Here is a 23,793-nt window from a genome sequence, read left to right on the forward strand (position 1 = left end):
CTCAGACTTCCCTGGTGGTGCAGTGGTTAAGAATCTGCCTGCCAATGCAGGGGACACGGGTTCGAGCCCTGGTCGGGGAAGATCCCACATGCTGCGGAGCAACTAGGCCCGTGTGCCACAACTACTGAGCCCACAGGGCACAACTACTGAAGTCCATGCGCCTAGAGCCCGTGTTCCACAATGAGAGAAGCCACCGCAATGAGAAGCCCGCGGACTGCAATGAAGACCCAACACAGCCAAAAATAAATAAATAAAATAAATAAATTTATTTTTAAAAAAAGAAAACTAGAAACAGAACTACCATATGATACAGCAATCCCACTCCTGGGCATATATATCTGGAGAAAACCATAATTTGAAAAGATACCTGAACCCCTATGTTCATAGCAGCATTATTTACAATAACCAAGACATGGAAGCCACCTTTGACAGAGGAATGGATAAAGAAGTGGTACGTGCATACAATGGAGTGTTACTCAGCCATAAAAAAAGAACGAAATAATTCCATTTGCATCGACGTGGATGACCTAGAGATTATCATACTAAGTGAAGTAAGTCATACAGAGAAAGACAAATATCATATGCTATCACTCATATGTGGAAACTAATTTTTTAAAAAATGATACAAATGAACTTATTTACAAAACAGAAACAGACTTACAGACATTGAAAACAAACTTATGGTTACCAAAGGGGAAACGTCACAGTATAGGGATAAATCAGGAGTTTGGGATTAACATACACACACTACTATATATAAGATGGATAAGCAACACGGGCCTACTGTATAGCACAGGGAACTCAGTATTCTGTGATAACCTATATGAGAAAAGAATCTGAAAAAGAATGAGTATATGTATATGTATAACTGAATGACTTTGCTGTACACCTGAAACTAACACACTGTAAATCAACTATACTCCAATAAAACTTTAAAAAATAAAATAAAATCTCTTTCTTTAAAAGGGAAGTCAAAACAGTATCTATTTGATAATGTGGTGAGGATTAAATGAGGCAATGCATATGAATCGCTTATCCCAGGCTGAAGTACTGAATAATTTATTCTTATTTTGCCAAGTACACAGAAGTTGAAAGTCTACGGTCACCGTGGTTTTCTTGTTGTTGTTCACCTCCACACCACGAGTGGCGCTGCCGCCCCCAGGCTGACCAGGCTCAGGGTCAGGGAAGTCTGTCTAGCCGCGGTCGCCGCCATCTTAGGACACAGGCCTCCCACACCCATCGTGTGTGGCTGCTTCGTGCAGTCTTAGAAGCAGACCCTCTCGCCAAGACACCGAGCCTCTTACCTCCTTAGGCTCTCCGTTAAGTAAGCTGTATTCTCGAGCGCGTTTTAATCTCCTTGGAAACGCTAAAATCGGCATCTTCCGGGAGCCGGCCTCGACCCGTGACCGCAGACGTACACTTCCGGGGACAAGTGCGTGACCCGTCGCCCCGCCCTCTCCCTCTCTTCCTTTTTGGTGTCTGATTCTGGATAAGGCGAGTAGGTAGGATCCCTGGGCGAGGAAAATCGGGTGGCATCCTGCGGCACGGGGACCCGCCGGGGCCGGGGGCGCGGGGCTGGGGTCTTTCCGTGGAAGACAAACCAAGTGCCGGGTGAGAGGAGCTCGGCGGGCCGACCCAGACTCTGGTTCGCGCCCCGTCTCGGGAGGCGGCGGTCTTGCTTCAGGGAAAAGCCGGTAAAGCAGGGGTGAGTTCGGGTCTAGCCTCGAAGGCATAGGCCCCGCGCCACGACCACACCTGCGCTGAAAAGGCAGCACAGCGTGGTTGATTGGGAAAGGAGCGGGAAATTTAGTCTGTTGTGACCTCCCACCTTTACCCCACCAGCTTTTTCGTGGGCGGTCGCAGGCCGGTCCCCTGATTTCTAGTTTGTTTTCGATCTGGAAAGTAGGGAATAGTCGTACGAATTCCGTGGGGATGTAGTGAGGATTCCAGAGGGGAATGCAGAAAAAATGGCCCTTCGTTAGGTGTTTCCTAAATCTGAGTGACTGCTAAGTCGGGCACGTTTTAATTTCTGGGCGCTCGGGGCAGGTTTCTCAAAGCCAGAAATTAGGGAAAGGCTTAATTTCTCCTGACATCAGTGTTTGTTGAGCATCTACCGTGCGCCTATTGCCGCTGAAGGCCGAGACGAGGGACGCCCAAATCTTGCCAGGGTGGGCTGGGAGGTGCAGGGCAGGGTTAGTTAGCCTCCAGCAAGCGACACCTGGAAATCCTGAGCGCTGGCGTGTTCGCGGCGTGGGGCGGGAGAGCAAGTGCCCGCGTGTCCCGCGCACCTTTCTCGGGGGAGCAGTTATTCCCAGAGAAGTAAACCTTGGGGTTTTCTGTCGTTAACACTGGGATTCTTTTTTCTTTCCTTAAGAAATGGCACCTCGCAAGGGGAAAGAAAAGAAGGAAGAACAGGTCATCAGCCTTGGTCCTCAGGTGGCCGAAGGAGAAAATGTATTTGGTGTGTGCCACATTTTTGCATCCTTCAATGACACTTTCGTCCATGTCACCGATCTTTCTGGCAAGTGAGTACCTAGGTGGAGAGGCCCAGGACCCAATTAACAAGGGTTGGGGTTAGAAACGACCCTGGAACTGGGTGGCAGTTTAAGGGGATCTCTTGAAATAAATGTTGTAAAATGTTCAAATAAGGATATGTGCTTGGTTGATGAGTCCACAGATGGTGTGATCTCCTAGGTACTGGAGTTCTGAGAGAGAAGGAAACATTTTGTGCCCTTATGGGCTTACAGCATGGGGACCTCGTATGTAACATGAGGAGAAATTACTCATGGAGTAATAGGAGGATTAAATGTAAAAGTACATGTAAATCGTCGATACAGAGCTTAGTTATCTAGGATCTGAACCCCATCAAGGCAGAGCCCGTGGCAGTCTTGTCAGATCAGGATGCATGTTCAATTGACCTTCATTCTCTGTCCTACCTGAGTAGTAGTGCTTTTTATTCATTAGGATGTGGTATGCACTCTGAATCCTTGTTAGGTAGGAAAGAAAGGACCCTGTGCATTTGTCCCCAGGGAAACCATCTGCCGTGTAACTGGTGGGATGAAGGTGAAGGCTGACCGAGATGAATCATCTCCATATGCTGCCATGTTGGCTGCCCAGGATGTAGCCCAGAGGTGCAAGGAGCTGGGCATCACTGCCCTCCACATCAAACTCCGGGCCACAGGAGGAAATAGGTAAGGCTGGGACTGGGCAGTGCGGTCACTGGGCTTGGGCAAGACATCCTAGGTGTGTACATAATTAATACAGGCATGCCTCAAAGATGCTGTGGGTTTGGTTCCAGACCACTGTGTTGAAGCAAATATATCAGTAAAGCAAGTCATGTGAATTTTTTGTTTTCCCAGCATGTATAAAAGTTAACGTTTACACTGTACTGTATGTAGCCTACTGAGTGTGCAGTAGCATCATGTCTTTAAAAAAAAAAAAACCAATGTACATAATCTTAAGTTAAAAATAATTTGCAGCTAAAAAAAATTTCTAACCATCTGACAATGAAGGGTTGCCAGAAGCCTTCAATTTGTTTTTTTAAAAAAGGCATTATCTGTGAAGTGCATTAAAATGAGATATGCCTATAACTGGTTCCTGCACCCTCCCCTGCGCCAACTTACTGTGTTAATTGAGCACTCGGAGCATACGAGGTACTGTGTTCTAAGTACTAGAAGAGAGTGATGGGGGAAAATAGATATGGTCTCCATCCTCCTACGTGGCTTTTAGGCTGGTGGAGAGTCAGGCTTTAAGCAGTATAGAGCAGGGGAGCATGTGGTTTCTTTTTGCAGCAAGTGCTGGGAAGCAAAAATATGTCAAGGGTGGGTTGGTAATAAAGTTTAAGACCTAATGTTGTGGTGTTAGAAGTCAGTCCAGTGAAGGAAGGACAGGGGAGAGTATTCCAGCCAGGAACAACTGGAAAGAAAAGGTCTTGGGGTGGAAATGAGCTTGGCACATCTGTGGAAAAGAGTGGCATGAGGTGTGATAAGATAGGAGCGGGTGAGGTCCTGCTGGGTCTTGAAGAACCTGGTTAAGATTTGGACTTGGGCTGGGGGGGGGCATGAAAACTTGTTAACAGTAATGACCTGTTGAGGTTGGGTTATATGATATTTATTTTATTGTTGTTATTTGTCTTTTTTTTTTTTGCGGTACACGGGCCTCTCACTGTTGTGGCCTCTCCCGTTGCGGAGCACAGACTCCGGACGCACAGGCTCAGTGGCCATGGCTCACAGGCCCAGCCGCTCTGCGGCATGTGGGATCTTCCCGGACCGGGGCACGAACCCGCGTCCCCCGCATCGGCAGGCCGACTCAACCACTGCGCCACCCGGGAAGCCCTGTTATTTGTCTTTTAAGATGACTGCTGTGTTGGGAACAGACAAGATAGGAAGTTGTTAAAGTGGTCCAGTGGACCGATGATAGTGTTGTGGTCTTGGGAGGATGGAAAAGGACAGATCACCAGAAACACTTAGAATCACAGCATGTGACCAAAAGGGGCACTTCCTTAAACAGGGTACAGGCAGAGCAGGATACAAACTGTGACCCATGGTGCTGGGGGGAGTGTGTGACAAAAAGTAAGTGGCATACTAAGCCTGAAGTATTTACGGTCTGGCCCTTTGCAGAAAGAAAGTTTGTAGAGCCCTGAACTAGAGGGTCGTGGGATCTTCTAATGACTTGGCCAAAGGCTTTTCTTAATTTAGATATTCATATCCTAGGACCAAGACTCCTGGACCAGGGGCCCAGTCAGCCCTTAGAGCCCTTGCCCGCTCAGGAATGAAGATTGGGCGGATTGGTGAGTGCCCCTCTTTGGCTTATGCTTGGATTTGCTTTGAAGCACTGACCCTGGAAAGCATGTGGTCTGCGCAGTGGATACAGGGCCTAGTCTGGTAACTTTTGGCAGTTAGGTTTGTTAATAGGGAGTGCAAGAGGCACCATGTGACATAAACTCTCTCCCTGAACACCCTTGTTGCCTTGATGTGAATGTCCTGCATTGGGACAGCGCCGTCTCATTTCTGAACTTCTCTGCCTGATGGTGACTGGTGGAACTGACAGGAGATGAATTGTCCTTTCCAGTGTTCTCATGGGGGTTGCTATTGGTATTTTGCAGGGGGTGTCTCCTGCGTGATGACTGACTACTCAATATCAGTAGGGCAGGCCAGGCATTGTGACAGGAGTGTATGGAGGGGGCAGTAGTTCCCATGGTTGAGAATCACAGCAGTTCTCTACATTTGTGTAGTATTTACACCCTCATGTCTGATCTGGCCATTTATAGCTCTTAGGAAGGAGATGTTAGCCCTTCCCTATTGTTTCTGTGGCAACGTGTACTGATCCCTCAGTCTAATGGTCTAGCCCTCACAAGATTTTTTTCAGAACATTTTCAACCTCTTAGCTATTAAAAAGGAGATATTCAGTTTATGAGGATTTTTCCACTAGAGTCAGTCAGTGTGCTAGGTGTCAGAAACCTGGATTTATCACCTGCCTCTGACATCCTGTGCGAGTTACCTACTCTGAGCTTCAGTTTCCCCTTCTGGTAAGTTGAGTTCAAACCACATCAGAAATTTTGAGGAAGCAGCAGATGGGGCAGCTCCACATCTCTCTGTTAAATACTGAGGACTTAACTTGTGAAGCAGCAGGATCCACTGCTGATCCGTGAGACCATTTGGCCTAGGGAGGCCTGGAACCCTTCCCATCCAGCTCCAGGCAATGATGTTTTCTCTTCCTCCCCACAGAGGATGTCACCCCCATCCCCTCCGACAGCACCCGCAGGAAGGGGGGTCGCCGTGGTCGCCGTCTGTGAACAGGACTCCTCAAATTATTGTTTTCTGTTAATAAATTGCCTGATGTAAGTTCTTTTCGACTCTAGTCTTTTCTCCTTTGTGTAGGGGCCACCCTTGGGGATATTTTAATTCCTTCCTCCTGTATTTAACCAGGGTGTGGGACTGTGTTGAGGTCATGGGTGCGTTGATAAACCAGCAGCCATTTAATAGATACATTGCTTCAGAGAATGTATATAGCCTGTCAAAGAGGAGCACAAGAGTTACTGATTCAGCCCCTGCCATGGGACAGGGTGAGCCTGTGTTCTGTGAACTGGTTTCCCGGGAGGAGGAGCCTAAGGAAAGGTGAGATAATGGTGGCTGCGGTTGGGTCTTTTCTACACTGCTTGTTGTGGTGTTAAGTTACCTCAGTCATCTAAAGCCAACCAAGGCCTTGAAGACCTTGTTTTGAAAGTGAAGGTGTTGATTCCAAAAATGGACCAGTTCTTAAAGAGCGGGAGTGGAGTGGAAACTGTGGAGCTAAGTGTATGTAGCCTGAGCAGAAGAGCCTTCCAGACAGCCATATATAAACACGTGTGGGTGTGTACTCGCCCCCCCCACACCTTCTGTGCAAAAAAGGGATCGCACTCTTGCATCTTGCTTTTTCTCACTTGGCAGATCTTGGAGGTTGTTCCACATCAGTACATAAAGTACATAAAGATTCGGTCACCCACAAATACACACCAAGCCCTATTTTCGTCGGTGATGAAAGTTTCTGCTTTCCGGAAGCATGCATCCAGCTCCAAGGACCCAGTGGCACCAGATGGTACTGAGTGTTCTGCGGAGGCTTAGCATAGCGCTGTGTGATAGTGACTGCTACCCCAAGGCAAGACAATGGCATAATGTTTTCAGGGTTCATCACAGCATGTTTCAGAACTTCATTCCTTTTTATTGCTGATTAATGTTCCATTACCTTGATACACAGATCTCTTCACAGTTCTCTTCCAACTTGGAAGAACCTTGGAGAGGTGGGTCTTGCCATGGCTCCTACCAACTTACCCTGTGTGATGGACAAGCCATCTTTTTTGAGTCTCTTTGTTTCTTCATCTTAAAAATGAGTGATTACAGCCCAAAGTATAAAAATGAGTCCATGCTGTTGCAGGTGATTTGAATAAATTAAGCCATAAATCTTAAAAAGGATTCTAAATAAAAGTAGATGCTCCCCCTTCCAGTAAGTGGAACTTACTGTGGGCTAGACTTAGTGACTCATGAACATGGAAGAGGGAAAATGTTAACTTTGTTCTGGAGAGACCTTAACCAAACTATTAAGGTTGCTTAACACTTCTGATATATCATGTTGATAGTACTCTGACTTGACAAGATGAGCACTTCACCTCTGAATTCTCTCTGAAAACCCATAGTCCAGTTAGAGGACATTCTACAGCGTTGTCAACATTTAGATGGTCAAAAGTTATGAAAAACAAGGACTTAAGACCAGAGGAGGGACTTCCCTGGTGGCACAGTGGTTAAGAATCCACCTGCCAATGCAGGGGACAGGGGTTCGATCCCTGGTCCAGGAAGATCCCACATGCCAAGGAGCAACTAAGCCCGTGCGCCACGACTACTGAGCCTGCGCTCTAGAGCCCGCGAGCCACAACTACTGAAGCCCATGCACCTAGAGCCCGTGCTCCGCAACAAGGGAAGCCACTGCAATGAGAAGCCTGCGCACCACAACGAAGAGTAGCCCCCGCTCGTCGCAATTAGAGAAAGCCCATGTGCAGCAACAAAGACCCAATGCAGCCAAAAATAAGTAAATAAATTTATTTAAAAAAAAAAAAAAAAGACCAAAGGAGCTGAAGGAGATGTGATATAATGCATTGGATCCTGGACCAGAAGAGGCATTAGTATAAAAGCTAATAATATCTAATCTGGAGTCCAATTAGTAGTAATGTACCTATGCTCATTAGTTTTGAGAAATGTATTGTTATAATGTAAGATGTTAACATGAGAGGAAACCAAATGAGTGTTACACAGAAACACCATACCTTTGCAACTTTTTGGTAAATCTTAAAGGATTCCAAAGTAAACATTAGGGGGAAAAATGAGGGTACTTTTCTACTGTCATTCTGGTTTCTAAGGCAGGACGTAGTGCACAGACCCTCAAGGTATGCATTCCAGGATGAAAATCCCAGTTCTCCAGATTTGGACTCTAACCTCAGGCAAATTATTTAACCCCTCAGCCCTTTAGTGAAAATTCCTGTGATAAGGGCAGCCTCATAGGGCATCACAAAAATAAGATTAAAGCGTTTTAGCACAGTGCCTGGCGCCGAAGAAGCTGCTGCTATTCTTATGCCTGTTCAGTTCTTCTGCCAAGCAGCATGAATGACAGCTGGCTGGAATCCGGGTGGGAAAATGCTGGCGCTTGCTGGAGCGTTCTTTTTATTTCCTGTGATGGGACTTTGCAACCTGTCCTGCTGTTTCCTGGTAACAAGGGATGCAGTCAGCCAGGTCTTTGAAAGCAGTTCATTTCTAGGTTTTGTTTGCAAGTTACAAGGAGAGCTAATTGGTGCAGCCCAGGTTGGAATGTAAGCAGCCTCCTGGCCACTGTGGTGGACAGGGCAGGACTCGAGATGTTGCCCGCCCTGAGACTGCAGACCATGGAAGCCCAGTTGCTGGCTGTAAGTGCAGCCTCAACCAGGGCCATGGAGATGGTCCCTACTTCTCGCTCCTTTCTCTTACCTGAGCTCCTGCAACAGTCCCTCCAAGTCTCCCTGTCTTCCCCCAGGCCCCTGCCTATCCCTAGGCCACACTGCAGCTGTGTGATATAAAATTAATTGGATTCTGTCACTATCCTGATATTTTATCCCTGCCCCATTCTTCAGTCTAGAAGCCAATCTCCACGAATCTCCAGTGTTTTATCTAACCCTGCCATACCCTTCACCCTCTCTGCCCAAGCCAAACCTAGTTCCTTTCATTTTTCCAGTTCTCCATGCCTTCAAGTCTTTTGCTCATGCTTCCCCCTCCCAGCCTGGCTCCTTCAGTATCTCCTCTCCCCAACTTGGCCTCACTACCTTCTGTTCACCTGTTGGAATCAGTTTTTCATCACTCGCAAAGTTATCTTCCTGGATGCCCCTCAAGATGCTTCTCCTCTCAGTTCCCCCAACACCCTTACTCTCGTGGTACCACTAGTTTCCCTCTGTTCTAATAGCCTATTTCCCCACTAATCTGTGAGCTCTGAGAGGGCAGAGAGTATGTCTTGTTCAGTGTCTGCCAGCCCAGTCTGCAAAAGTAGGGGCTCTATAAAGATTTGTTTGATGAATCATTGAAAGAATGGGCTTTGCCTTCTGTAGTCAATTAGATAATTGAAGGACTTTTCTAGATCCTGGATACATTAAAACAAACATGCATTCTTGGGCTCTATTCCCAGGGGAGTTAAAGAAATGAGAAAGAAAAGGACATTAAGATGAAATGCATTAGGGAGCAGAGAGCTGTAGGCAAATAAAGCTGGGGTAGCCCTCTGGGCACATACTGGAGTCAGTGCCCAGAGATTAAGTTTAGGCTCTGCCCTCGGCCCCATGCATAGCCCCAAGGTGAGGGAACCGAACTTGACCTTCATATTAAGCCAGAAATCCTCAGATTTCAGAGCTAATGTGGTCCCAGGTGGGAGTGTCTGGGCTCTCTGTAGAAAAGCAAGTCCTCTTTGGAGAAAACCATCTGTATTTGAGGTCTTGCCAGTTTCTTCCGGTTTGCTTCATTGACCTGGGTGATGGTGTCACGGCTCCCTTTTGCCCAGGAGAATACTATCAAGGCCATTCTCAGTCTCTTAATGAAGGATGTGGAAAACCTTTCCCCAAACGTGGTCTCAGGGGAGCATTGCTGACCTTAAGTGGGCCAAAGAGAAGATGTATAAGGGACTTTAAGTAAAGTTCTGTCTTGGGGAAGAGGGAGCAAGCAGTCTTGTTGCTTGTAGTCCTAAAGTGGTAGAACTTGGCCAGTGGGTGGGTAGGAGTTGTAGAGAGATTTAAGCATCAGATAAAGAAGAGTTTTCTAAAAGAGCTTCTAAGAGGAAATAAAACTGTTTCATGAAGAGTGGATCTCCTAATCATTGGAGGCATACAAGTGTAAGCCAGACCCCCAAAGGCTAGTTACATCAGAATCACTTAGTGTGGCAGAGACAGTTCCCTAAAGCGCTTCTTTTTTCATTGTGAATAGCAGTCTCAGTTTTTAGCTGGATGTATGTTTGATCAGAATAGAGATTACAGTTCCTAACTATAGTCACCATGCTGTATATTACATGGACTTATTTTATAAATAAAGGAAACATCTAAAAGGGAACATTCCCTTTCCTCTAGATAATTGCTTTCAGATCTTTGCTGGAACTTGTCACCTTATCAAACAGCCCTTCCTTGATCATCACAGATCAGTTAATGTTTCTGCCCCCTGCCCCACCTCTAGCCATCATTCTTAAGCTGTTTACCTGTTACATTCATAGCACTTAACCCCAACTGATAGTCTGGAGTCTGTGCCTCTTGAGTCCAGTGGTTCTCAACCTTGAGCTTGCATCAGATTCAGTAGATCTGGGATGGAGGCCTGAGAATTTCTATTTCTAACAAGTCCCCAGGTAGTGCTGATGTCAGTGGTCTGGAGACCACACTTTGAGAACCACTGGACTTGTCTGTTTAGGTCACTGCTGTATCCCAGCACCAGGAACAGTGCGTTAAGTTGTGTTCTCTAAATATTTGTTGACTCAAATTGCAGATATCTCATTCAGTAGCTTTAAGGCAAGTACTGGTTATCCACATTTTACATATGGGGAAACTGAGGGTCAGAGTAAGTGAGTTGTCCAGGGGCACATAGCTAGAAAGGGTCAGAGTAGATTCAAACCTGCGCTTGTCTGTAACCGGGGAGCGTGCCCTCCTCAGTCACTATGCTGTCATACCTTTGTCAGGCTGGGGCTCAGTACAGTCTGGTTGAGGAGCAGGAAGAGGAGGACCTTCCCTGTCCTTGCAGAGGATTGGGAGGTAGATGGCAGCAGAGTGCCCCTCCTGAAGGGAGCCCAGTGGCTGTTGAGTTTGCAGCCGTCATATATGGGTGGCCACCAGGTGGCAGCATCGTACCGATAGGAAGCCACCTGCTGGGATGGGGGTAGGTGTCTGGGTTCTGCCACCATTAACTTCTGTGGACCTAGGCATACCCCATTTCTTATGGGCTTTAGTTTCCCCATCTTCAAAGACAGAAGACTGGATCTCTATAATACATAAAGAAAACTTGCAGCTCAAATACCGCCTATAAGAGACAGGTGCAGCTACTGAAAATCAAATGCCCCCAAACCAAATATACTGTTTCTCTTCTCCCACACTGAAAAAAAAACCCCAAACCCAAAAAACCCACCACCAACAAACCCCCCGACATAGTACTCCACTGTACTATCACTGTCCAAGACAAATATGCAAACCACAAAACCGAGCCACATGTAATTTCAAATTCTCTAGTAGCTATATTAATAAACTATAGAAAGTGACATTAATTGTAATAATACATTTTATCTAACCCAATATATCCAAAATATTTTCACTTCAATGTATAATCGATATAGAAAATTATTACCAAGATATTTTACATTTTCTTTCTCTACTAAATCTTTGAAACCCTGTGTGTGTTTTACACTTAACAGCACATCTCAATTCAGACTAGCCATGTTTCAAGGCTTCAACTGCCACATGTGGCTAGTGGCTGCCCTGTTAGACAGCACAGCTCTAGAATATTAATCGCAAATGTTTATTGAGGTAGGCACTGTACTGTTTTATATACATCATCTTAATCAGTCCCCATAATACCCTATAAATCAGGCAAGATTATTATCAGTCAAATTTTGCAGTTAGGGACTTCCCTGGTGCTCCAGCAGCTAACCCCATGACCCTTGGGGAGTTCGTCTGGTCTGGGGCAGATGGAGAAGGCTTTGGATGGGAGAAAAGTGAGGGGGATGGTAGCTTGGGCCAGGAAAGCTGTTTGAACAAAGCAGTGGAGTGAGACTTTGTGGATGATGGGGAATTGGTGGCTGGCTTCATGAGAGGTGGGGCTGAGGGTCCTGAATCCAAGATCTCACTTTGATGCGGCAGGGACCAAGGCAGGCAGGTGAGGGTTTCTGAACAGGGGGATCAGTTGAGCCAGGATCAGGTATCTGGGATTGGGAAGGTGAATCCAACAGCCACAGGTGATCAGAGGAGAGACTTGGGCAGGGAGACGGGAAGGTAGCAGAGACTCGAGGAGTCAATAGGGATTTCTGGTTTGTCCTCTGGGATCAGCTCCAGGAAGTTCTATTTCTGAAATGAAAGCAATCTCATCTAGCCCAGGCATGGGGACTAAAGCTTTTTGCCTGTCTGTGGACGCAAATGACTATCACTGGACCTTGGAATCCAATAGCTCTAGACATTACCACCTCCTCCAGGAAGCCTCCCCTGACTTCCCAAGGAGCAAGTCCACCCCGTAGTCATGTTCTGTTACGTCAGAACCAGGCCTACCTCCGGCCTAGCCCAGCTTCCCTCAGAGCTTTGACAATACTTCTTCATTCAATTGACCCAATTCCACCAGCCCAGAGAAGGCAAGGGAAGTGTATGTGGTCCCCTTCCCCAGGGAGATCTCAATGTAGCTTAGGGGACCAGCCTCAGTGACTGAAAGCAGCCAGAGAGCAAGAGGGGAGCACTTGTAAGCGGTACCCTGCATCTCCTATGAGCTTGGGGCGGGCCTATTGCACCTGAGACTGAGGCTGAAGTCTCTCCCAGGTCAGCCCGGTCACCTCAAGGCTGAGAGCCAGAGGCTCTGACTGTTCCTTCCAGGAAGGCCTTATTCCTTTCTTCTCCGTCCTGTTCAAGGTCTCCATTTCCCTGCTTCCTCACTTCCCCAGAGCACGATCCAGGGGCCTGGGCCTCCACCCTGACTCCGTAGCAGTGGGCTGTACAGACTTCTTTCCAAACCAGCTGTTTTGTGACCTTTTGTGCTTAGAGGTTATGCCAGCCTGTGGCAAAACCACTGTGTACTGTATTTATTTATTCTGTTAGTTGAAAAAACAAGACTCAAATGCCCCTCCCCTGCTCCGCCCCCTGTGTAGTACAGCATGACACTCTGCCTCGTGTATCCCTCTGTCTGTCTGTCTGACTTCCTGTGACATTGTGACCTGTTCTTTGTCCTACTTGGCTAATAAAAGAGAATCTGGCAGCACACACACACACACAAAAATGCGTCCACTGCAGGGGACACGGGTTCTATCCCTGGTCCGGAAATATCCCATGTGCCGTGAAGCAACTAAGCCCATGCGCCACAACTACTGAGTCTGCGCCCTAGAGCCTGTGAGCCACAACTACTGAGCCCGCGTGTCACAACTACTGAAGCCTGTGCGCCTAGAACCTGTGCTCCGCAACAAGAGAAGCCACCACAATGCAAAGCCCGCACACCACAACAAAGAGTAGCCCCGGCTCGCTGCCACTAGAGAGCCCACGCGCAGCAATGAAGACCCAGTGCAGCCAAAAATAAATAAAATTAAAAAAAAAAAAAAAAAAGATCCCACATGACATGCGGTGTGGCCAAAAAAAATTAAAAATTTAAAAATTCATTTTGCAGATAATGAAACTGAGGTTCAGGGAGGCTTCTTGGCCAAGATCACACAGCAGGTAAGCAGAAGATTCTGGATTTGAACTTGGCTCTGTCTGGCTCCAGAGTGTGTACCCTTCACCTTGACATAATCCTGCCCTGATAGATGTTTAGGATATGCAGTCAATTAGGCCCACTGATTGGGATTCCAAAGTCAGGGAATGCAGAAGCCCAGGAGCCAACAAGAAGGCCTGTGAGGGCAGGAGGAGAGAGACCTTGAAGCTACCATTCTCCTACCCCCCTCAATGTTTGACAGCGTTGAGCTTGCCTAGCAAACAGCCAGTGACTCTGTCAAGAAGAAATCATGATCTTAGGAAAATCATGTTAGCATGATGAGTAACTGAGCTTGCACACACAAAAAAAATTGGTGTCAGGAGAAAATGAAAATTGAGAAATGCAGGACAATAGGAATAACCTGCAGGGAGTATGGAAGAGGGCAGAATTCCAAGGGACAGGGCCAGGCCCAAAGTGTGGAAGTCATAGAGAGCAAGTTGTAGCTCTACCTCAGGAAAAATAGCAATAATGACAGTGTCAGTAGCTAAAATTTATTAAGCACTTACCAAGCAACTTAAATGTAGCATCTTATTTCATTCTTATTATCATACTAGGAAGTAGGTACTATTACTACGATTTTACAGATGAGGAAACTGAGGCACAGGATGCTAGTAGGAAGCAGAGTTGCGATTCAACCAACTGGAGTCCACACTCTGGGTTGCAACACTATCCTGCCTAGAATGAGCTGCTTGTGGAGGTACTGAGCTCTGTGCTCTGGAGGCATGTAAGCAGAGCGCCAGAGATGTGAGGAAATGCTCCAAAAGGACCATTTCCGAGAAGGACAGAACTAGTGAACTGATAATCAAGCTTCTCTGGAGAGTAATGAAGGTAGACACTGCCCACAAGGATTGGGAAGGAATCCTATCTGCCTTTTGAATCCAACCCCTTGGGAATAGGGGCTGTAGGCGGCATGGCCTTCACTAAGACTGGTGAAAGTGAGTTAAGGGCTCTGTGGGAGGCAAGGTGCTTAAGAGAATGGGCTCTGCGGACAGCTCAGACCTGGGCCCAAATCCTGGGTTTGCTACTTGCTGGCACTTGGCTAGTTTGTACATCTCATTTAATCTCCCTGAGGCTCACAGGGCTATTGTGACAATAAAATGAGAAAACACAAGGAATAATTTATACTCAATTAGAAATGAGACAGATATCCACCAAGTCAGGAAAGTCAGGAGCCAAGGCCTTGGTGTAATTCAGAAAGCTTCACTTTTTCCCCAAACCCAGTGGATGGGCTGTTGGTGGCAGCAATTGGGAAATTAGCTGCCAGTCTGAGGAGGCAGGTCTGAGAGCCGGAGAGCAGGAAAACAGAGGCGTCAGGGAGTTGGTCTGGTGCCTTCGTAGAGAGGCACTCCAGGACCGCTCTCGCCTGGGGAGGAGGCTGGTTAGCCACACGGGGGCGGCTCTGTGGAAGTACCAGGGACTCACTGCGCAGGAGCTCGGCAGAACCCCTCCTCCTCAGCATCATCAGTCCCGCCCTCCCTCCCGCCCTCCCTCCTGAGGCGTTCCCATCTGGACAAACATGTTCAAACACCGTGACCTGTGTTCTCTTCCAGGGGCTACCCTCACCTCTCTGCTCCCCCTCCCATGCTGGCTTCACTTCTTCCCTCCCAATCACCTCCCAACCCAATTCTCAGAACTGCTTTTGTCAAGATCTCCCATGACCTCCATGTGGCCCAGACCAGTGGGCATTTCCCTCAGTGATATTTGGCACAGCTGACACTCCTTCACTCCTTTACTGGGAACTGTGATCACACCCTCTCCCCGTTTTCCTTCTGATCCCTGACCACTCCTCTGCCCTGCTCGGAGCTGCTCCTCGTCCGATCTCTACACATTGAGGGTCCCCAGAGCTCAGCCCTGATCCTGCAGTTTGGTCATTTACACAGGTGTATGCTCACTCTTCTTCAAGTTTCAGTCTGGGACCTTCAGTCGTCTGCTTGAGGTCGACACGTGGGTGTCACACAGAATACAGCCAGAGCCAGACTCTAGGGTCTACCGGTTCCAGAATGTGTTCTCCCATCTTCTCCATCCCAGCGAATGCCACCATCCATTGTATAGCTCTAAACCCGGCCACCGTCTTTGAACTCACTCCCACAGCAAGTCCTGACATTTCTACTTTCAAAACAGCTATTGAACCCATCCACTTTTCCTTGTCTCTACCACCATCTCTCACCTAAACTACTTGACTCCTAACTAACCTCCAGGCTTCCACTCCTGCCCTTGGTAAATCTATATGCCACACAGCGTATAAAAGCATAAACCAGCCCCAGCCCCTCCCTGCTTGACACCCTTTGCCAGCTTCCCATTGTTCTTGGAATAATACCTAAGCTGCAGCCCAGCCTGTCCCCTCAACATCATCTGAAACCACCCTTCCCCTCACTCACTAGGCTCAGATGCACTGTACTTCTTTCTGTTCCTCAGATGTGCCAAGGACTTCTCGTTTCTGTGAATGACATCATCTCCATCACCCAAGCAGAAAAGCTCAGCAAGCATCTTGGTCTTACCCCTCTATCCGTATCCAGTTTTGCCTGAGTCCTGTGGACCTCCTCCTGACACTTTTATTCTTCGTCACTTTTCCTCCAATGCTCCTAGCTATAGCCTCCAACAGGCCTGCCTCTCCAGCTTGACTTTTCACCACAGCCTCCTGACTGGTCTCCCTGCCTCCAGCCTCAGCTGTGACCTGACCACAGCCACAGATTGACCCCGATCGCTAAGCCCAACCTCAGCCACTGGTAGCCTGGTCTCTGAGTGAGACTGGGGCTCAGCCATCGCCAGGTGTCTCCAAATGCCCCTGTGTCCTAGTGACAGGCACAGAACTGCTGCTTGATACATATTTGTTGGATGCATGAATTCTAGGGGAAGGCTCGGTCAGTCCTACTCAGCTGTGCTAGCTGAGATCGTGTCCCAAGGTCATGCTATTAACCTACCTGCCACCCGGCAGCTGGGAGAAGAGTAGGGGATTCCCAGATCCTAAATTGGTTGTAGAACGTCTGGCCCGTGGGGCAAACTGAATCCTCTCCTCACTCAATTGTCCCTTCACTAGGATGGGAAGGAGTGAAGCAACTAGTTTCTTTCTCCCAGAAACACTGTACTATATTCAGTATAAAATGTTTCCACACCCCAGTTCTCCTTGGACCTTCACAGCAGTGCCATGAGGCAGCGGGGATTATCTGCCCCTATTGTACTCATTTTCAACACAGCCTGAACCACCCTTTTAAACCTCAAGTCAGATAATGACACTCCTTTGCTCAAAGCCTTCCCATGGCTCTTGACTTTACTCAGAGTAAAAGCCAAGGTTGTGACAATGGCCACAGGATCTGACCCCAGAACTTGCTGACCTCATGTCCTGTCATGGTCCACCTTAGTGGCGCCACTGTAGCCACACTGGCCTCCTTGCTGTTCCTCAGCCTTGCCGGGTGCATCTGCACTCTGGGATCTTTGTTCTGGCTGTTCCTTCTGTCCAGGGAATCCTTCACCCAGACACCGGCTTGATTAAACACCTCAAGCCTGTGCCCAAATCTCGCCTTGTCAGTGAGGCCGAGCCCAACATCCTATGAAGTACTATAACCTGCCCCTATCCTGCTGCTGCAGTAATACCTTTCCTTTTCCCGATCTCCGGCATCACTCTTTTTTTTTTATTGGGGTAAAGTTGTTTCACAATGCTGTGTTAGCCTCTACTGTACAGTGAAGTGGAGTTCCCTGTGCTATACAGCAGGTTCTCATTAGTTATCCATTTTATATATATATTAGTGTCTGCCATCACTCTTTTTTAAATTAATTAATTAATTAATTAATTTGGTTGTGCCAGGTCTTAGTAGCGGCCGGAGGGCTCCTTAGTTGCGGCTCGTGGGCTCCTTAGTTGCGGCTCACCAGCTCCTTAGTTGTGGCATGCGAACTCTTAGTTGTGGCATGCATGTGGGATCTAGTTCCCTGACCCGGGATCGAACACGGGCCCCCTGCGCTGGGAGCGTGGAGTCTTAACCACTGAGCCACCAAGGAGGTTCCTGCCATCACTCTTTAATAAACAAACTTACTTGTTTGTTTCCCACTAGAATGTAAACTCCATAAGGGCAGGGATACTTGTCTTCTTTGTTCATTTATGTAGCCCAAGGACCTGGCACAAAGTAGATGTGCAATAAATAATTGTTGAATGCACGAGTGAGTGAAAAAAGTGAAGTAAGTGGCTTGCCCAGGCCAGGCATAACAGGCACAGGACTGTAGCCCAGGCCTGCTCCTTTCCCACAAAGAGGACCTTTTCCAACCCTTTGTTCGTGGCCAAGGTGTGCTAGGGTCCAAGGGGCCCCCTTACAGAAAGGATGGCCAGGCCATGTGGGGTGGTAGATAGGGCTGGACATGCACTGCCTACCACCTGGGGTGGCTCTTTCCTCTCAGGGACTTTGGGACGAAGGAGGAAAACAGGATGGGAGAGGTCCTGGGGGATTCCACCTCCTGGCTCACCCTGGTGATCTGGCAGGAACTTACACCTCTGGGTCTTGGAGTGCCCAGACCAAGGGAGAACAGGCATCTCAACCTAGACTAGCTTAATGGGGACACCACAGGAAGAGACTCCCAGGATGATCAAGAGGGGGAGGGGGAGGCCCCCCTCTGGCTCTGTTGAGCAGCTCCAAATCTCTGGGTACAGGCAGGGTCCCAGATTCAGATGCAGCAGATTTGCGGAAAAAAAATTATCACTGAACTACCTAACATTTATTGCACACTTAGTCTCTACATCAGGCATATGTATACTAATTCATTCAATACTCCCAACAATCTAATGATTTAGGTTCTATTAGTATGCCCATTTTACAGGTGAGGAAACTGAGGCACAGTGGAGTTAAGTAATTTGCTCAAAATCACATCCTGTAGTGGTGGAGCTGGAATTTTTTTCTTATCAAAACAAAACTTTTGATAGTTTCTGAGAAATTTCAAGGAGGCTTACAACACACATTTTGTGCTCATGCTGTGAAAGAGCCCACTGTCAATGTAATAATGTCAATAATGTGATGAGAATATAGTGTCTTCTCACCAGCTAGCACAGTTCTTATATAGGAGGAAATTGGATTTGTACACAATTGCCTTTACTTTTTTTCTAAACGGTTATTATTCAGAATTTCAAACATACAGAGAAAATGTTCATACATATACCCACCACCTAGATTCACCTATTGTTAATTTTATCCATTATCTTTCTATCTTTTTTTCCTATTTTGAAAATAACTTGCAAACCTCATGTCACGTCACCTCCAAGAACTTCATTCAGCCTTCGGCCTCTAAAAGTATATTTTTCTAGCAGACTAATGTTCCATTATTGCACCTAAGAAAAGCAGTAATAATTCCCAAGTATCAGCTAACATTCAGTCCATATTCAAATTGCCCCAGCTTCTTAAAAATATTTCTTACAGGGACTTCCCCCAGCGGTCCCATGGTTAAGACTCTGTGCTTCCAGTGCAGGGGGTGCGGGTTCGATCCTTGGTCGGGGAACTAAGATCCCACATGCTCTGTGGCAGGGCCAAAAACCCCCCAAAAACAGGGACTTCCCTGGTGGCTCAGTGGTTAAGAATCCGCCTGCCAATGCAGGGGACACGGGTTCGAGCCTTGGTCCAGGAAGATCTCACATGCCACGGAACAACTAAGCCCGTGCACCACAACTACTGAGACTGTGCTCTAGAGCCCGTGAGCCACAACTGTTGAGCCCTGCACGCCACAACTACTGAAGCCCGCACGCCTAGAGCTCGTGCTCTGCAACAAGAGAAACCACCGCAGTAAGTCTGCACACCGCAGAAAAGAGTAGCCCCCGCTCGCTGCAACTAGAGAAAGCCCACGCACAGCAAGGGAGATCCAATGCAGCCAAAAATAAATAGATAAATAAATAAATTGTATTTAAAAAAAAACCCCAAACCCAAAAAACGAAACCAAATAAAAATCTCTTACAGCTTTTCTCCCAACCAAAATCTTGTCAAAATTTACAAATTGCATTTGGTTGTTACGTTTCTTCAATCTTTTAAAATACAGAACCCTTTCCACACCCACACATGCACGTTTTTTCATGACATTGACTCTTCGATGGTAACAGTTGTTGTTTGTAGACTGTCTCTGAATTTGTCTGTTTCCTCATAGTTTTATTTCATTTGTTCTTCTGTGTCCTGTAAACTAGAATTTAGGTCTAAAGGCAGATTCATTTAATGATTTTTTTAGCAAAGATACTCCCCAGCTGAGTATCTTACCCCATTAGGAAATACATAATGTTATGTTGCTCCACCACTGGTGATGCTAAAAGTTTGATCATGTGGTGGTGACAGCAAGGCTGCACCATTGTAGAGTGCTTTTCCTGTAAACAACCAGCAAGGACTTTGGGGATGATACTGTGGCATGTGGATATCCTGTTCTCCCCCAACCCTTTGTCTCATGGTTTTGGCATCTATTGGTGGTCCTTGCCTGAGTTAATTATTACACTGGGGGTTACAAACAGGTGATTTTCTAATTCTGTCTTTTCTTTTACATTAGTTAGCTTGCATTCTTCTAGAAAGAAGGGTTTTTCCTCATCAGCTGGGATTGAACTATATAGTTCCTTTTAAAGAGGCGGGGTAAATTATTCTTATTGATGCTGGAATTGTCTCATATTTGGCTGGCAGGTGCCTCTTCAAGTTGGCTCCATGGTCCTTCTGACAAACTCCAGTGGTCTTTTGAGCACTTTTTCGCTTTCTGGGAAAAAAAGATGTCTCCGACTCACCTGTGTTTTCCCTTTCTCAGCCCTGGGATCTGCCATTTTGGAACTAGAATGTGAATCCAGCAAGTTGGCCTCAGAGCTCTTTTGTTTAGACCAGTCCCAGCTCTGTGTGACCTTGGGCCAGTTCCTTTCCGCTTTCTGAGCCAGACTTTCTTCATACGAACAGTGGGGGAGCAGAATCCTGCCTTAACCCTGGATACCCCTCAGATACCAAGGCAGATACAAAGCCTTCCTTCTTCCTGTCATTCTGTCTCCATCCCATGCAGGAGGGTGGGTAGGATGGGGCTGCTCCACTGGGCAGCAGGGCCTGTGTGACAACTGAGCCCTCTTGCCCTACTAGAAGAAAAGGAGGGAGCCATCATCCAGCCCACCCTCCTAGCTGGAATCGTCTCCAGCCTCCTGTGGGCGAGGACAGGATGACCCTTGGGGTCACCCTCAGCTTTGGCCTAAAGCTGCTTCACAAGGAAAAGGCATTAGACTACCATTTTGTTATCACAGTCAGTTTAGAATCAACTGACTTTGATGTTGAATGGAGTTTTACTTCATATCAAAGTTATAAATTCACATATTTAAATAATCAAATCCTTCTAAAGGGCTGGCTGTGAAAAACAGCAATTCTTTACCTTCCTTTTCACACCACTTTAAAACGTTTTTAGCCGATTCATTTGGTATTAACCTCCATATCTCTAAATGACTACTGGTATTGTTACTTCCAGATTGTTTCAGTTTTAAACATTATCTGGTTGGCTTTTCACTGTGGAAGACCAAGATTTAACCCTCTTTTCTCCTCTAAGTGACTTTTCCTGACCTCTCATCCTCCCATATGCCTCTACTGTATGTTTAGTTAGGTCAGTATTCAAAGTTTACTATATTATGACAATGTAAATGCCATTTATAGCTGCGCTATGTAGTATAGTATCATGACTATTCATTTCCTATGTAACTTTTGTTTTCCCAAGAGTTAATAGTTGTCTTGGTTTTTCATTTGCTTAATTTTCTGTGAAATTATCATAATTCAACCTCATACTCTCCAAAAAATGATCTAAATCACCTCTTAGTATGTTCAGACCTATCAGCTATCTATCAATTTTATCTTGTTGAAGAAATGTCTTTCAGAGCCTTTGGGCCTGATCCAATATGGATATGTTACTTTACTCCTGGGATTTTGCTGTGTCATCATTCTGGGGATCCCCGTTCCCTCTTGCGAGCTGAATTTCAGTTTCCTGTGTCCCAGGTCTTCCTTTATTTTTAGTGAACACCTTCATTTTGGTGGAGCATACCTTCCTGAAGCTTTCTGAGGAAGAAAAAATTTTTGAGATACCTAACGTCTGAAAATATCTTAATGACACCCTCCTACCTATTTAGTAATTTGTCTCAGTAAATATTCTAGGGTGGAAATCATTTTCCCATAGAATTTTGAAGGCATTGCTCCATTATCTTCTGGTTTCCAGGGTTGCTCTTAAGAAGTCCAAAGTCATTCTGATTCCTGGTCCTTTATATCTGTCTTGTTTATTTCTTTCTGTGGAATTTTCTTTTTGTCTTTATTTTTCTGAAACTTCACTTGATGTGCCTTGGTGTGAAATTATTTTTATACTTTGTCCCTGGTACTCACTGGGCCCTTTCAGTTTGGAAATTTATGTCTTTGAGTTCTGGAAATTGTACTGAATTTTTTCACTGATTTCTTCCCCTCTGTTTTCTCTGTTCCCTATTTCTGGGAGGTAAAACACACACACACATACATACACACAAAACCTTTATCTTTTACCTACTGGTTGTTTAATATCTACTCTCATATTCTTAGTCTTTGAGAGATTTTTTGTTGTTCTTCTTCTAACAGTACTTCTATCTTTATAGCATCCTATTCTTGTTTCATGGGTGCAGTATCATCCTTTATCTCCCTGAAGCTATTAATGACTGTTCGCTTCCTGCATGGTTTTTGGGGTTTGGTTAGTTGTTTTGTTCACTCTCTTTTATGTTAGAGGTTTACTTCAGATGTCCCATGACCCTTGATTGTCTAAAAAATCAAGTGGAAGCCATGACCCATGTGAAGGGCTTATTCACTGAGGGCTTCCCTATAGGGTTATCTGGCTGGGTTGTTTCATTGTTGAACCCCAATATCAGAATCTTTAGGTCATTCCTTGTGGGATGGTCATGCTCTCCAGGGAAGCCTTCTCTCATTTATTGCCTGGAGAAAGAAGGTCTGGCTTCTGGCATTCTGCGAACTGGGTCGGAGAGAAGGCTGGGACTCTCAGCTTTAGTACTGGGCCCATGCCCTGCACTGTGCCTAGGGATAGACTTCCAGTCCTCTTTCAGGGAGGGAGGGATAGTTGGGGAGGGAGAGGACATGGATATACAACTGTTTTCATAAACAGACTTCCAACGAATCTCCTTTTTAGCCCCACCTGTACTCCCACCCAGTGTGCCTAATACCTCAGTTCCTGAGCCTGTTCTATCATGTAAATTGGTGGCTTCTCAGCTTTTCTAGCTGCAGGTTTAGGATTAAGCTTTCTGGGGTCTGTTAATGACTACCTCTAATCCACCTGCTTTCCAGCTTCCAAAATTCTGCACTGTTTTCTCCTGTTCTCTTTGTCCTTATAGATTTACACTAAAAAAAAAAAAAAAAAAAAAAAAAAGCCACCTGTGCTCTGCAACGGGAGAGGCCACAGGAGTGAAAGGCCCGCGAAAAAAAAAAAAAAAAAAAAAAAAAAAAGGCAACTCTTTGCCATTTTAGTGACAGAGCCAAGTGGAAGAGGAAGCAAAGCTATATATGTGTTCTAGCGATCATTACCAAGAAATCTGTTTTTAAATTGAGCTATAAATTTCACGTAATAGTCAAGCTTTTAAAATGGTACAATTCAGTGGCTTTTCCATATATCCACAAAGTTGTGCAACAATCACCACTATCTAATTCCAGAATATCTTCATCACCCTGAAAGGAAATCCCATACCCATTAGCAGTCATTCCCCATCCCCTTTTCCCCCCAGCCCCTGGCAACTGCTGATCTACTTTCTGTTTCTACGGCTTGCCTAGTCCAGACATTTCAAATAGATGGAATCATACAATATGTGGCCTTTTGTGTCTGGCTTATTTCACTTAGCATGATGTTTTCTTTTCTTTTTTTTTTAAAATAAATTTATTATTTTTGGCTGCGTTGGGCCTTCATTGCTGCATGCGGGCCTTCTCTAGTTGCGGCGCATGGGCTTCTCACTGCAGTGGCTTCTCTTGTTGCAGAGCATGGGCTCTAGGCACGCGGGCTTCAGTAGTTGTGGCACGCAGGCTTCAGTAGTTGTGGCATGCAGGCTTCAGTAGTTGTGGCTCACGGGCTCTAGAGCGCAGGCTCGGTAGTTGTGGTGCACAGGCTTAGTTGCACCATGGCATATGGGATCTTCCTGGGCCACGGCTCAAACCCGTGTCCCCTGCATTGGCAGGCGGATTCTTAACCACTGCACCACCAGGGAAGCCCAGCATGATGTTTTCAAAGTTCATTTTGTGGCATGAATCATTCCTTTTTTAAAAAATAACAGTTTTATTGTGATATTAATTCTTCTTTATGGCTAAATAATATTCCATTGTACAGATAAATCACATTTTGTTTACTCATTCATCAGTTGGTGTATATT

General features: G+C 46.3%; 1 protein-coding gene across 1 annotated transcript; it reads left to right on the forward strand.

Moving 5' to 3' along the window:
• Nucleotides 1-2,372: 2,372 nt before the first annotated feature.
• On the forward strand, nt 2,373-5,850 carry RPS14 (ribosomal protein S14). Its single transcript, XM_007448049.1, has 4 exons — nt 2,373-2,525; nt 3,030-3,191; nt 4,713-4,789; nt 5,727-5,850. Exons 1-4 carry the CDS (start codon nt 2,377-2,379, stop codon nt 5,792-5,794), a joined length of 456 nt encoding a protein of 151 aa, XP_007448111.1. The 5' UTR covers nt 2,373-2,376; the 3' UTR covers nt 5,795-5,850.
• The last annotated feature ends 17,943 nt before the right edge of the window (nt 5,851-23,793 follow it).

Source organism: Lipotes vexillifer, unplaced genomic scaffold, assembly GCF_000442215.2.
Source record: "Lipotes vexillifer unplaced genomic scaffold, Lipotes_vexillifer_v1.1 scaffold121, whole genome shotgun sequence".
NCBI classification, from domain to species: domain Eukaryota; kingdom Metazoa; phylum Chordata; class Mammalia; order Artiodactyla; family Lipotidae; genus Lipotes; species Lipotes vexillifer.